At 33.9% G+C, this 14,127-nt stretch overlaps 1 protein-coding gene across 1 annotated transcript in view; it reads right to left on the bottom strand.

Annotated features, from left to right (window-relative positions):
• TBC1D22A (TBC1 domain family member 22A) overlaps positions 1-14,127 on the bottom strand; it is a 140,913-nt gene that overhangs the window by 22,212 nt on the left and 104,574 nt on the right. The window contains exon 12 of the mRNA XM_015627966.3: positions 10,020-10,115. Within this exon, the coding sequence (XP_015483452.1) occupies positions 10,020-10,115 (96 nt within the window). The remainder of the gene's footprint in view (positions 1-10,019; positions 10,116-14,127) is intronic.

Below are 14,127 nucleotides of genomic sequence, written 5' to 3'. Positions count from 1 at the left end.
CCCAACCGACAATAAAATATACAATCCACGTTATAAACAGCACTGTAAAATCATTTTCTGATCTTGCCATGTTCAAGTACTTGCACAGTAAAATCCACAGCAGAAAAATCCAACCCACAGCATTCCTGAAGATATGGAGAACACACATAGCTAAATAAGGAGTCTTTGGATCAAAGAAAAATAAAAACTAATGTTAAAGTCTTAATGCACCTAAACTGTTCTTATTAAATTAATGGCTCAATCTTTCATTTGGCAAAACATGGCTATATATTTGTATAATCACTGAAATAGGGTTCTCTGTGATGATATCTGAAACTGGGAATAGTTTTTAATCACTAGAATTAATTTCACCTGATATTTTTTTTTCTTCATGTATGTTAATGCAGGCAAGCAAGTGTGAAACTCCAAGTACTGCTCTTCAGCTCAGGAAAAAGTTGTTATCCATCATTAAATATTTTATGCATGAATGCTTTATGACCCCATCAGAATATGTGGGGATCCAAACACTGGTTTCTATAACACTGTTCACAAAGACACCTCCTTTAAAATAGCAATGATTATGCTACATTTGGTCCAGGCCAGTCTCATTCACTCTAAATGTTGAATTTGCTATTCATTTTTGGTGCTACATCTGGGCCTATTTATTAGGTGGGAGTTAATTCTGCAAGGACAACCTGCAAGAAAAACAACTGCATAAGGGACATAAAGCCATGTTAAACATTTCCCTGCAATTAAAAACAGCATTAACAAAAACAATAAAGAAAAAAAACCACTTAATCTAGCACAAATTTCACTAAGCAATTTCCATTAAAAAATTGAGTATTAATTCCTGTGGAAAACAGGAACAGCTGACCAATTACATTATAAGGTTAATGGGATTAATCTAATCACATTCAAAATATGCAATTTTCAGGGAGCAAAATGAAATAAAGATTTTGGTAAACTGCAGAACTTTGCAGAAACTATGTAGTCAGCTTCAAAAGATTAAAGAGCTGAGATCCTAGAGCTTTTATGGTACCCAGAGTTCAAGACAGAAATTATTACTAAGCCATTGTTATTGCAATGATCTCTGAAGTTCTATATCCAGGAAAATCTCCACGTCGTCAATTTGTTTTAATCCTTTATATTTCCTTCTTCAAGAAACTCTCATTCTGAAGAGAGTGGCAGACAAGGACTAAGTGATATGTTGGTAATACTCTTTTTTATGTTGCTCAGCTAATTAGTCACTTTACAAAATGGGAAAGGTTTAAACCAAATCAAATAAAATACATTAAAACAATTATTGGCAAGAATATACAGAACACATAGTATAATTTTACAGAATAACTATAATGGAAAATAAAAATTAATTTTAGAGCTCACTCGGTGACAGTAAATGATGAGATCCATTACTAAACAAGAGTTAAAGTCACAAGGGTGTGTTTCCCACAAAAAAAGCCCAAATTGTATTCAAATCTGTAACACTGAATTCCTTAAATTCAAATAATAAGAATAGGGGTGCACATAAAGGCAAGGGCTCAGGTGTCACTGAAGGACATGATGTATTGAGGGATCCCCAGATAATCAGACCCACACACCAGCTGCTTCACCAGGCTAAAGCCTTTATTGTGGGGTTCTCTCAACCCTTTTTATAAGGTGTTTCAGTCCAGGTTACATGACTGGACAATAAACCAACACCCCCTTTGGTCCCATTGGTGGGACCAGAGAAAACACACCAAGAACATCTATTCAGTATTGTTTTGAGAAATATAATCTATTTACAACAAAACAATCCTTCAGAGAAAACTGTTCCCAGAAACTTTTCCCCTGGGAACAGATGAGCCCCTGACAGCCTGAAACTCTCTCAGGCTCAGAGAATCATGTCCACAGCTCAGGTGTCTCTGAAGAGTCATGTAACTCTATCAAAGAAGGAACGTGTGCTAAAGAAACAGATACCTGCCCATGAAAGCATTCCAAATGTAAAGGGATCTTCCAAGCAATATGAATTGTATAAACACTACATCCTACAGTTTTTCTCCACACAACAGCAAGTTTTAGAGGAATTATGTTCAATATCTCTTTACTGAGCAGCCTCCCCTGGAGTTGCTCCTGGATGCTTCAGCACTTCCATCCCTCTTTACTGGCAACATCTCTGGTAACATTCAGTACAGGAAACAATATTTAGGCTTGCAAAGAGACATTCACATCCTCATGGAAGTCTTCACAGAGTATTTATTATTTAGACCATTAAATGTAGATGAATTCTAATTTCTGTCAATGCCATATTCCTTCATAAATAATACAGTGAAATAAATATTTGCAAAGGATAGGATCAGATCAGAAGTGACTAATTCATACATGTCTTTCCATTGACTACAAATGTAATTTAAAGTGACTTTATTTCCAATTTAGACCTGAGTTACAGGACTCACTTTATTTCACTAAGCCTAAAGCCAAAGTACATAATGTAACACATTTTCAATCTAAGTGGTCTCTGAAACATGAATTATATCTTCATATAATGTTTGTACTGAATTATGCAGCTGGATTAACATCTCTGTTACTTAAAAGATTAGTATTTGAAAAGTAAGGAAGACATTAGCTAATATCACACATAATTGATTTAGAAAACAGAAATAACTGCTCACTTTGTCATATAGTTGCTTAGGGTTTTTTTGCAGAACGTGGAGAAATACGATAGTAAGAACTCTGTCATACTAACACGTGGTATAATGAACTCAGCTGTCAAATACACTACATCTGTTGTTAAAGATTTTGTTCTGTATGAAAGAAGGGCTAGAAATCAATAAATTGCAGTACATCACACATAAAATCCAAGCACAAATCTGCCCTTTCAGTGCTTACATTTGAACTTTTTAATTTGATGGATCATCTAAAATTGAAACACATCCCCTGACTATCAGAAAAGTAAGCTATTCAAATAGCAACTTAATTTGAAACTAACTATAGAAAAAAAACTGGTGAAATGCAATTTTTCAAATGGCAGGAACATTTATGGAAGAAAATACAGACTATTCAGGACTATAAATTACTTTATCCATTTTGGTATTTTTCTTTTTTTCAAATAGTAAGCAAATGTGAAAGTATTACAAACTGACACTTGTGTGTAATGAGTCAAAATACACCTCCAAATTGTTCTGGTGAGAGACATAAGTTCTTAAGACCTTTGCTCTTCAAGAATGCTCCCTATCTACTTTGAGGCCATCACCTCAAAACAATTCTCTGTCCTCTTACATCTTACACATTTCTTCTAGAAAGAGCCACTGCAGCTTTTACCCTGAAGTAACTCATTCCCTTTCAGACACTCTCAGCTGGTGTGCTAGGGAAGAAAGCACTTGTTAATATCTCCCAGTACCTTGATTTTCAGATTTGTTAAACTCCTGAGAAATAAATTACTTTGTAAAAGCCACGTACCTTGGAATTACACTTAAAACAGGTGAGGGTAAAAATGAAAAATCTCAATACTCATAAAAAAGATTAAAATTAGAATATTTACAAAATATTAAGATCTTTTAAAAATTTTAAATATTTATTCTACTTATATCAATATCAAAAACTGAAAATCCTTTTCCTGTTTCTTATCAGCAAGGTTTCAGTTTTCCACTTTTCATTTTGCATTCTAAACAAAAGTTCTACAGATACAGTATGTTGGCCCCGTGAAACTAGTCTCCTTCAGAAGGGATTTTGAAAATTTCAGTTTTTGGACAACCTATTTCAGCACCAAAAAAAACCCAAAAAACCTTGGACAGACTCCCCAATATAAGTCATGGCTGCAGGTGCTCTGATTAGGTGATTATGGCTGATTAGGTGTTCAAGGACTACTGTTCCTCCTCAAGTGCTTTGGAGAGAGTTGGGCTTAATCTCACTGCTGTGATTGATCTGATAATATTAGACTAGATCACATCACAGAATAACTTCTGAGTTTCACTAGCAAATACATATATCTAAGCTACTTGTAACTCAAAATCATTGTACTATAGCTGGTAATTTTACTATGTGCCACTGTTCCAAACATCTTAAGGAGGAAGGAGGACTTCTGTGAGAGAGCTAGATGGAAGGAGGGCAAGAGAAATGGGCAGATTTCAGAATTCAGATATTAAAAATTTTATCTGTATTACTGAAAGTATATTAATTATTATTTTTAACATAAGAAAAATAGGCCTACAATATAATCTAAGGAAAATGGAAAGCCATACAGAAAGAGATAAGTAAGGGTAGTGTTACAATTCTTATTTCCTTTTCCATGCTTCTTAAGCCATTTTTGGAGTACCATATCAGCTGGTCAGAATCTTCCAGTAGCTTTCCAGACAGAGGGCAAGCTCTCCTCCTAGTACTGGACAAGCACCAGTATTAAAAGAAGGGTGACCTACAGTCTATCTGTTATATTTCAGTGCAATATTAAAAATTTTCAATAATCATTTCTATGGGATAAAACCTGTACTTCTAAGACTGTATGTTAAAACATCTTTGCACTGTTGTGTTTAATTTACAATACATTCTCATATGGAGACCAAGTCAAAATATTCATGACAATCAAAATATGTAAAAGCTTTTGACAAAGTTGAGTAGGATTGATAACAGAGCAGTTAAACTACTACCACTCACATAATTCTCTGTTCATTAAGCCCTGCATGCAAAAATAAAGTCAGCAATTTTATTATTGCAAATTGGCTCTTCTGAACATAAATGATTCAAGAGTGTTGAATCCCAGCTGTCTGCTACCAGTACTCAGAGATTAAGAAGTGATCTCACGTTAGGTTGCCAGCTATGACTTTCAAAGTCTAAAAGAGCAGAGCTTCCAGTTTCTTGAAACACATGACAATATTTGGAACATCTTCCAAAAGTGGTCTCAGCAGGGAATAAAATCACAGCAGTGTCAGTAGTCAGGCTCTTTACAGTTAGAAAGACTTCCATTTTCACCGCTCTTAATTCTTTACAGGTTTTGGTACATCCACAGAAAAGACCCTATTAGCTTCCATACACAGAAGAATGAGGGCACAGGGTGCACAACCACAAAATCATCTAATCACAGAGCTCAGAGAAAAGGAGGACAAGCATTCCACTGTTCAAAAAACTAATCCTTTCAGAAACATAAATTTTTAATTTTTTCTTTAATTGAAAAACATTTATTTTTACTGCAGGAGCAATAGAAACTTATTTTTTAGCACAGTATATACCAGGAAGCTAAGTTAAAATAGATTTATTAGTTACACCTCATATAATATGAAGTAAGCACTCCTATACTTCAGGCAGAAAAAGTAAAATTTAAACTCTGTAAAGATCACAAAAAGATGAATGAAATCTTTTTATTCTTTAATATTACTGTGGTTGAGTGTAGAAAGACAGTATGAAATTATATCTCTGATATCTGACATGTTTCTATAGTAGGTCACTTGCAGGAAAGATATTAATACCAAACTTTTTAAACTAAAACTCGTTACTTATACAGACAGCAGAAATTAAATGAAATGAAATGAATTTGTCTTCTAAGCATCTTGTTATTTAGCATTTATCTAAATTTTAATAAGACATACAATTGTGCATGCATTCATTTTGGTAAACAAATCAATAAAACTTACTTCCTATATATGAAATAATTAAATAATAATTATTTAAAACATTATATAAATAAGAATAAATCACAGTCACTATCCTGAATATTTTATGGCTCAAGTATAAAGCAAGAGACAATAAATTCATAGGAAAGTAAAAAGAAGCAACACAAAACTCATCAGTGTGACTGTAAGTGCTACTAACAGACTCAAGCTAACCTGCCAAATCTATTCTGGGCATAGCAAAAAACCAGAACTTAATGTGACTTAGAGCAAAGTAGCTGAATATCTGCATTAGGTGTTCCATTTAAGTCAGGTGGCAAAGTGGGAGATAGCACCGCAGCTTTCTCGCGAGTGCCACTGGGTGATGAAGCTGTCATCACGGGCTGATGGACCAGCATCATCATCTGAGATGCCATGGAAGGTGTCAGTATTAGTCCATTAAAGGCCTCAAAAGAGGAAGTGTCTAAGCTTTCCTTGGTGCTCTAAAAGAAAAGGAGCTAAGGGAGATGCAGAGCAAGAAACAAGAAAAAATGACGGACTGAAAAATTATCTTTACAGCTTCTTTGCAGTCTGGGTGAATATAATTGCAGCAAAAATGCATTTGTCAAAGACAAAGAAAAGACAAAGCAGTAATAAAGATGTGAGTTTGTGACAGCATGGGTGAAAATGTCTTTTAGACAGACAGAAAAGCCTATATCTTAAAATTATGAATAAGAAAAAATCTTCAAGACAGATTGCTTACTACAACTACTGAATATATCTTTGTAGCTCAGCTGTGTCAACAAAATGATAACTTCCTTAAGGGAAAAAGTTAGCAGATAAGCCAGTATGAATTCAACTATTAATAAATTAATTATAATTACCATTAGCTCATATTCAGTTCAACAGTTGAATCTAGTCCCTGAAGTCTTGTATCTGTAAAAATCTTTCAGATATCTTGTACATTCCAACAGTAAACTCACTAGCCATATTTTCTATTAATTCCAAATGTGTTCAAAATCATGCATGAATATTTTATCACTTAACAGCATCAGCTATCTACACCTCTCAAGAATTCAGGAGAATTTTGGAATTATGGCTGTAGTTAGGAAAATGAATAACAGCAAGTAAAAGTCTGAGACAAGCTGATGAGTAGGAAGGTTTTATTACTTGCACATTTAATTACTTAAGCCTAGATAGTAGAAGCTAAATTAATTTCATATTTTGTATTCAAAAGGCATACTTTATAACATTAAAAAAATAATTTCATTTATATTATGCTTCCTGCTTTTTATTTTTTGTTTTGTTTTTTCTTTGTCTGACACTAATATGGAACCAGTAAATTAACAGAATATTTGTATCATCAACAGAAATGCCAGAAACCAAGAATGACCTGTTTGAGTCTATAAAACATCACACTGATTACAAGGGAAAATCTAAGGCAGGATTAAAATTTCTGCCATTTACTGCCCAGCCATTGTGTTCCCTGCTCCCCCACATGTGAAGCATAAACTGCTAATCTGAACTATGAATAGAGTAACAGAGATATCCCAACTACCTCTCCGTACCTGGATTACCCTATCTAGATCAAGAGGACTCTCCAGAAGTGAGAACCAAGAGAGAATAACAAGCCCTAATGAAAACTAAAAAAAAAAACAACCTCACTCTTTTCCATACTCTTAATCTTCGTATTATACATGGGCATGAAATACTTGAAACATCACCCTGAAAACATGTCAGTTTAATTTCACTGCTATCAAAAAGTGTGTCGAGGGAATTTGAAAATTGCTGAATGTAATAATTTTTGTCCTTGTTACATAGCATTGCATCACACAGCTCATTGCATTAAATAGCAAATTTCAAAATGGGATTATACCTTACTAGAAAGATTACTGAATAAATAGGACAAAATGTAAGCAGCTTTAAACTCCTAGGAAAATAAAACCATCTGATATTTTGTACTTAACCAAATAAATGGCAGTGAGAGCAATAACTTGTTCAATTGATTCAAAAGAAGACAACTATCATAATGACTTTTCATCTTACATTGAAAAAATTATTTCATTATGCTATTTGAAACATGAAAAATAACTCTACAGATATAAATCAAATACCAAGCAATTTTCAGGTTGTATCACTCTATAGTATGAGTCCAGCTTAAACTTCTTTAATTTCAAAGTTTATTCCTCTGCTACATGACAATACACAAAAAAAAGTTCCCAAAACTACAATCACACACATTGTGTGTCTGTAATAAAGAAATATTGAGGGATGAACATTTGGTATCTAAGTCGATGAATCTGTTCATCAGGAAGAATAAATATAATACTTTTACCAACTGCTTGGTTGCAGATATAATTAAAAGACTGAAACAAGTATCTTAAGAGCAAAGACTATTTTCTGTCATCATCCTGTCTGAAATATTACTGATGTATACTTCATCAAATAATAAGAATAAAAGTGTTGCATAACCAATTCCTTCAAAATTGGTCTTTCACTCAAAATCTGTTCAGTGTGTCTTCTGGCACAGTGCCACACAGGAAGTTCTTGGGAAATTATCCCAACTTAAAATTCCTATGAGGTCTGTATTTCTACTGAAAGAGGTCAAACACACATGTGAAAGAAGAGCAGGAGTTTTCACAGCTCATAGAAAAGAAGGAGGCCCTCTGACTGGCAGTTAGGAGAGACTTCCCTTATTGTTTTCATATGCAGAAAAACAAATACAATACACTCTATGTGCAAGAGAAATTACTCAATGCATGTGATTCTTGATACAGTTTAAGGAACAAAAAACTTCTGTACAAAATGTACTATAGCTATGACTTCTCAATAATGTGAATTCAATGCAATCAGAGTACTCCAAACAGCATATACTGAACTTCCCAATTTTCCAATGTAGTTTAAGTGCTTATTACTTTGACGACTAGGCAATGATCTACAGCTATTACTAACAAAGCAGAAGAATAATGGATATTATTCTTGCCTGTGGGACAGAAGTATCATTTAGAGAATTGATAACACTTTAGTTTAGCCATTTTAAAAGGTCATGTTACACAATAAAGAAGGCCAAGGCTTTTAGTGATAACATATGATGGTGATAAAACCAGCACAGATCTACAGATCCTCAAAATTACCAATTGCATTTCCATGCTGTAAGCAATCCAAAGCAGTGTGATAAATGCATTCCAATGTATTCCTGATTTTTGTACATTATATTCTAGTTTACAGTTTACATGGCCTAGAAAGAAATTAAACCATACAGAAATACCTTAATTATTAAATAAGTAAACAAATCCGAATGTGTGCAAGTAGAACAAAACCAGCCTTCATAGTATTATACCATGGTGTTATTTACTTGAAGCATAGTTGAAACAGATGTGGTAGAGAGAGGAAAATTATGCTCTTTGGTGCAGGAAATCCACATGAAAAATTTAATAGGGAGGATTACCAGTGAACAATTGTAATTGAGAGTATGGATACCAACATTAGAGATGATTTTGACAAAGTACCATAAATTGAGAAAATCTGACAGTGTTAGCAGGTAGTAGAAATTAAAGCTGTTATGTTGTACCCTTAGGGATTTATTCATTTCAAAGACAGGCAATGACAGCTCTGAATAAATCCTTTCATGAAGATAAAATAGATTGAAATGATACACAAATTTGCACAATGGTTCATTTGTAGAGGGCCACAGAGTTCAGTCAGCTGGAGAGAAAATAAGCTGGTAATGGACCATTTCTCCGGGGTAGGCAATGGTGGGGGCTTTGCAGCACAGGCTATTCACATTCAGCCTTCAAACAAGACTTTAAAGCCTTTTAGGCATTCAGTGTGTATCATAGGGTAAAATTCAATATAAATATTTTTATGAAAGTGAACTGTCACCAGTTCACAAAAATGATTGGACTTCGATGGATGTATGCAAACGATTTCCTAATCTACCATATTCAAATCTTCTTACAAACAACTTCCTGACATGCTTTTTGCTGGAAGGTTGTGATACAGAGGGGCCTGAAGTCCTTTTACCTCCTAATGAAAATCAGGCTCTTTATTTTAAAAGACTGCTTGTCCAGCTTTTTTGAAAGAATGAATGTGACCTTGTTAGAGAATGTTATATTATACAAATGAGAAATTACAAATACTTCAGTGATGCATTTAAGATTAAAAAAATCCAGTTACCTTTTGAGAAAATCTCTGTGAAATACCAAGATAACAGCATCTCCAGAAATCATCTTTTCAAAGTCTGACTCAGTTAAAACAGCTTTTTTTTTTTTCCAGTGTGGACAAAGAAAACATCTTCTACTGCTTATAGTCCATCAATTCAGGCCTAACAGTTTTGGAGCAACTCTAACTAACAGTAAGGTATCATCAGTGTTGCTGCTCCTATTTTATATAAATTCATTTTATATAAATTCATCCCAAAGTAATGTTAGGAAGGTAAATCTAAGAAATGTCACCCTGTGCTTGAAAAATATTCTCTTCACTTACTTGAAAATCTTTCTCCTCCAGGATCTCTTTCCTCCACCTGACAAGGAAGGCAGCACAGACGTACAAGTGGAAGTGAGAAAAACCCTCTGGTTCAGACTAGAAAAAATAAAAATAGATCATCCTTTCAATACACAAATAAAATACTTTTGATCACCATATGCCTCAACTGTATTTTTATGACATTTACCTCTAACTACAAATGCCAGCTTCATCTGTCTCTCTTTGTATCACAAACAGCCTTGCATTTAATCTATGCCAAACCTATTCATTGCTATTATCTGTAACGGGGACAGAGGTGAGGCAGTTTCCATTTCTCATATTTAAATTCATTCTTTACTGATGTGTTTTCCATTTCTGGTGTTATCCATTAGCTTATCTCTGGTATGAAATACTGTATTGTCCAGCTCAACACTGTGCTGTGAACATATGTTTCATCTCCATTATTAAGTCATCTCTGCTACTAGCAGTAGCTTTTGAAGTATAAATTTTGATATAGGAAATTAATAAGCATTGTAAAAATAAAAATATCTTGTATGGAATTGAATAATTGTATTACTGAACTGAATTAGATGTTTTTGCCATAGGAAGAAAAACGACTCATAAGATGAAACTTTTACAGCTCAGTTTTATATTCAGATCTGTACCTTTCTGTTCTGGTTCAAGTCAGCAGATTCCATCACTTTATAAAATTCCCCCTAGAAATTAGTATTTCAAAATTTCACATAAGAGTTTAGTAAATTTTGTGATGAGATCTTTCAAAGACAACAGTAAGTTTTCTTGTATTATCAAATTAATATTATATTTTATTTTCTATATTACTAAGAACCAAAACCAATAATTATCATATTAAATTATCGATGTTATGACTGTGAACTAATGCTATGTAAAACCTCATCAAAATAAAATTTGGAAATAATTATAAAATTAAATTATATAATCTTGAAAATTGAGGTATATTTAAATGTTGATATCTATATAATTTGCAAGATCTAATTATCGTACTTTAAAAATACCATATTTTTTCATATTCTCTGCTGGTCATTTCAAAACTGAAGCTTATTCTTTAGGAAAAGAGAGTGTTCTTCTCAAGTATAGTGAACTGATACAACTCCTTACATAAAGCTTAACATGATAAAATACCTATTTTACTGCTATTTAACATAGAACAACATGGTCTTTAAAATTCATGCAATAAATAAACTTCCCAGCTATAACAAGTGATGAAGGGAAAATATTCTCCTACTACCACTTTTCCTTCTCCTCTGTCCTTGACTGATAAAAGAGCAAGGTGTGCTACAAGAGGTTTGTAAAACACCTTGTTAACAGCTACAGAAACTACAGACCATCTGGTCCACCAAATCAGTAAGGTGCCAGAAAAGAGATAATGCCAATTATTTGGAGCAAAGCTTTTAAGTTTAAAAGTGTACTTGGAACTGAAAATAAGAATTAGCTAATTTTGGAAATACTTTTAAGGAATTGTAGAAAAATTATCTGGACATGTATAAGAACTTGTACTTTGTCTTGTGATTTTTTTCTAGCTTTTTTTCAGCAATAAAAGTTTTGTCAAAATGAAGCTCTTTTAAATGAAACAAAATAGGTTTAAAAGTCCAATTCATTAGAGAAAAAGTGCATATCCCCTATAGATTTAAAAATTCATCATGCTTCAGAGAGAAGTCCAGGTACAAAGTATTTCCAATGGATAGTTTTAGACAGTTTTAGAAATTGAGTAAAACAGCTAATGCATAATTGCCTTTTCTAACACCTGATACCTATTATACTTTTCCATTTGCAGCTTTTGAAGTTGCAAACAGTTTGATCTCTAAATGTACAGAAATGCAGACTACCAGCTAAAAGCTATTTAAAATCAAGTATAAACAATGACCTTGATTTAAATATTTTAGAAAAAAATCTCAAGGCAGATGTACAACCTTCTATAAGACTTATTCTGAACATACTACAGACGACTCTGAGCACATTATCTAAGAACCATCTGTCACTCTCAATAAAAATCATTTATATTGTTAACATCACAAATATCTCATTGCCCTGAAAATTCTGCATCTCTTCAGTAGCTGAAATGAAAAATGTTCTTTGGATTGCACTCCCCAAACTTCTTGATTTAGACAACCACTAAAAGAATGCAAATTCTGTTGTATGACAAGACTGATTATTGTCTTGTCAAGGATTGGTCTAAGCAGCCTTCCACCCTGGATAATTCAACATTTAGGGAGTGTAATGCCTCATTCTGTTATATTTGTTTTTATATAGAATACAAAGTTATTGTTTAAGTACTCAGAGTAATTAAAGATATGAAACTTTGTCAGGGTTAGGTATTAAACCACACTTCATGCTCGAGTAACAGCTCAGACACAAGGGCTTCCAAACACTCAATAATTACACATGAATAAAGCAACCTTAGGCAGCTCCATTTCTACCACATTAAGAGCAGATAGTTTAGGTGAAAAGAAACTTAAATATTTTTTGCAGAAGTATCCAAACAATCTATGGCAGAAACAGAAGCCAACACACGAATATCAGGAAAAGTGGAATACATCTGGTGGCTGCTCCTCCAAGTTCTGCATTTTTGATGAGCCAGGAGCCTTGACTTCCTAGGCACAGATCAATTCACTGATAAAACGGACTCAAGAGTTCCAGTCTGAGAAGAAACACAGCAAGAACACACCAGAGAGGTCTGTCACAGTAATTAGTCTCTCACCAGGAATGGCCAACAGTAGATGACTGAGTATAGGAGTGCAAGATATAGCAGTACCTCCCCAGAATACTCCAAGTTTCCAAGGTTTCAAGAGATATCTTAATAGAAGCTGCAGAATAAATCCATTTAACAGGAGTTAATGGATTTGTCTTAACTTCTTAAATCTTTTTGCAAGTGTAAGCTTTTTGGTAAATCACCAAGTCCTAGAATGAAGAATTCAAAAACATGAGTGCATGCCATTTGGCATGTCAGGTTTAAACCTGCTAGTTTCATTCATAGTTCAGATATTTGCAGTGAAAGAGTATGAATCACTTCCTGTCCACTTTCTTCAATCCATTCATATTTCCTTCTCTTTTGCAGACAAGCTGTTTTGCTTATTCCACTGTTCTTCATATACCACTTCCACCACCTTTCCCAGCCTTCTTAGGCATCCTTTCCTGTAGTTTTCTCATTTTGAAATAAGGTCTGAACTGTATGTAGCATGCAAATGGTGGAAGGAATATAACTCTCATAGTGCTCATAATGCTATTCTGTTCTCATTACCTTTCCCAGTAATTCCTAACCTTTGGGGTTTTTTTAATTTTTCTGTTCTTCACTGCTACTGAGCTTGTATTTTCCTCTTGTGCTTGACTGTAGGACGCTGCCTTGAAGCCCATAGTTATACCAGTAAAGCTAGGATTGGTCCAAACACACAATGTCACATTATATCTGTCCACACCAAATTTCACTAGTTATTTATGCCAGGCTGTTAACAGAAACATGAAGTTCATTGTTGTCCAGCTCTCACATTTACTACCCTTAGTAACATGGTGTTGTCAGCAAACTTTGCTGTCTCGGTTGCTCCTGTATCCCCTTTTTATCTCTTCAGCAGAAAGAATTTAAGCCTCGTGACAAATTGCAAAAGAACTGCATGTTATTTCCTTTCATTTTGAAACTTGCTTGCTTGCTCTTAACATTTGTTATCTATCTTTCAGGCAGTTATTATTCATACAAGGGCATTTATTTGAATTCCACAGCTGTTTTCCTTCTTTAATAACCTTTAGTGAAGAATTTCTCTTCAGTGTTTTCAATATTCTTCATCAACCTGGTACATGTGTTCACTGGTTCTTAAGCTTTGTGAGGTGTGATTTCTTCCTACAAAAATCATGTAAACACTTTCTCAAAATGGCATATTGAGTCATGGTGAAAGAATATTACAATCAAGTTAGGGAATTGAAGTCACCTTAATCTTGTCATTCTAAAAGATACTGGAACACTTTGCAGACTGCAAATATTTTTATTGTACACAGCAGCCTACCAGCTCATGTGGGATCATAACCTTTTCCCCCTTGTCAGTTTTCCAGTCAGTTATATAATGAAATTTAAATTATTTGGAAAGTGCTAAAAATTTTAGCT

This window comes from Parus major, chromosome 1A (assembly GCF_001522545.3).
Source record: "Parus major isolate Abel chromosome 1A, Parus_major1.1, whole genome shotgun sequence".
NCBI classification, from domain to species: domain Eukaryota; kingdom Metazoa; phylum Chordata; class Aves; order Passeriformes; family Paridae; genus Parus; species Parus major.
Note: the sequence above shows the minus strand (reverse complement) of the source record. Positions and strands in the feature narration are given on the sequence as shown.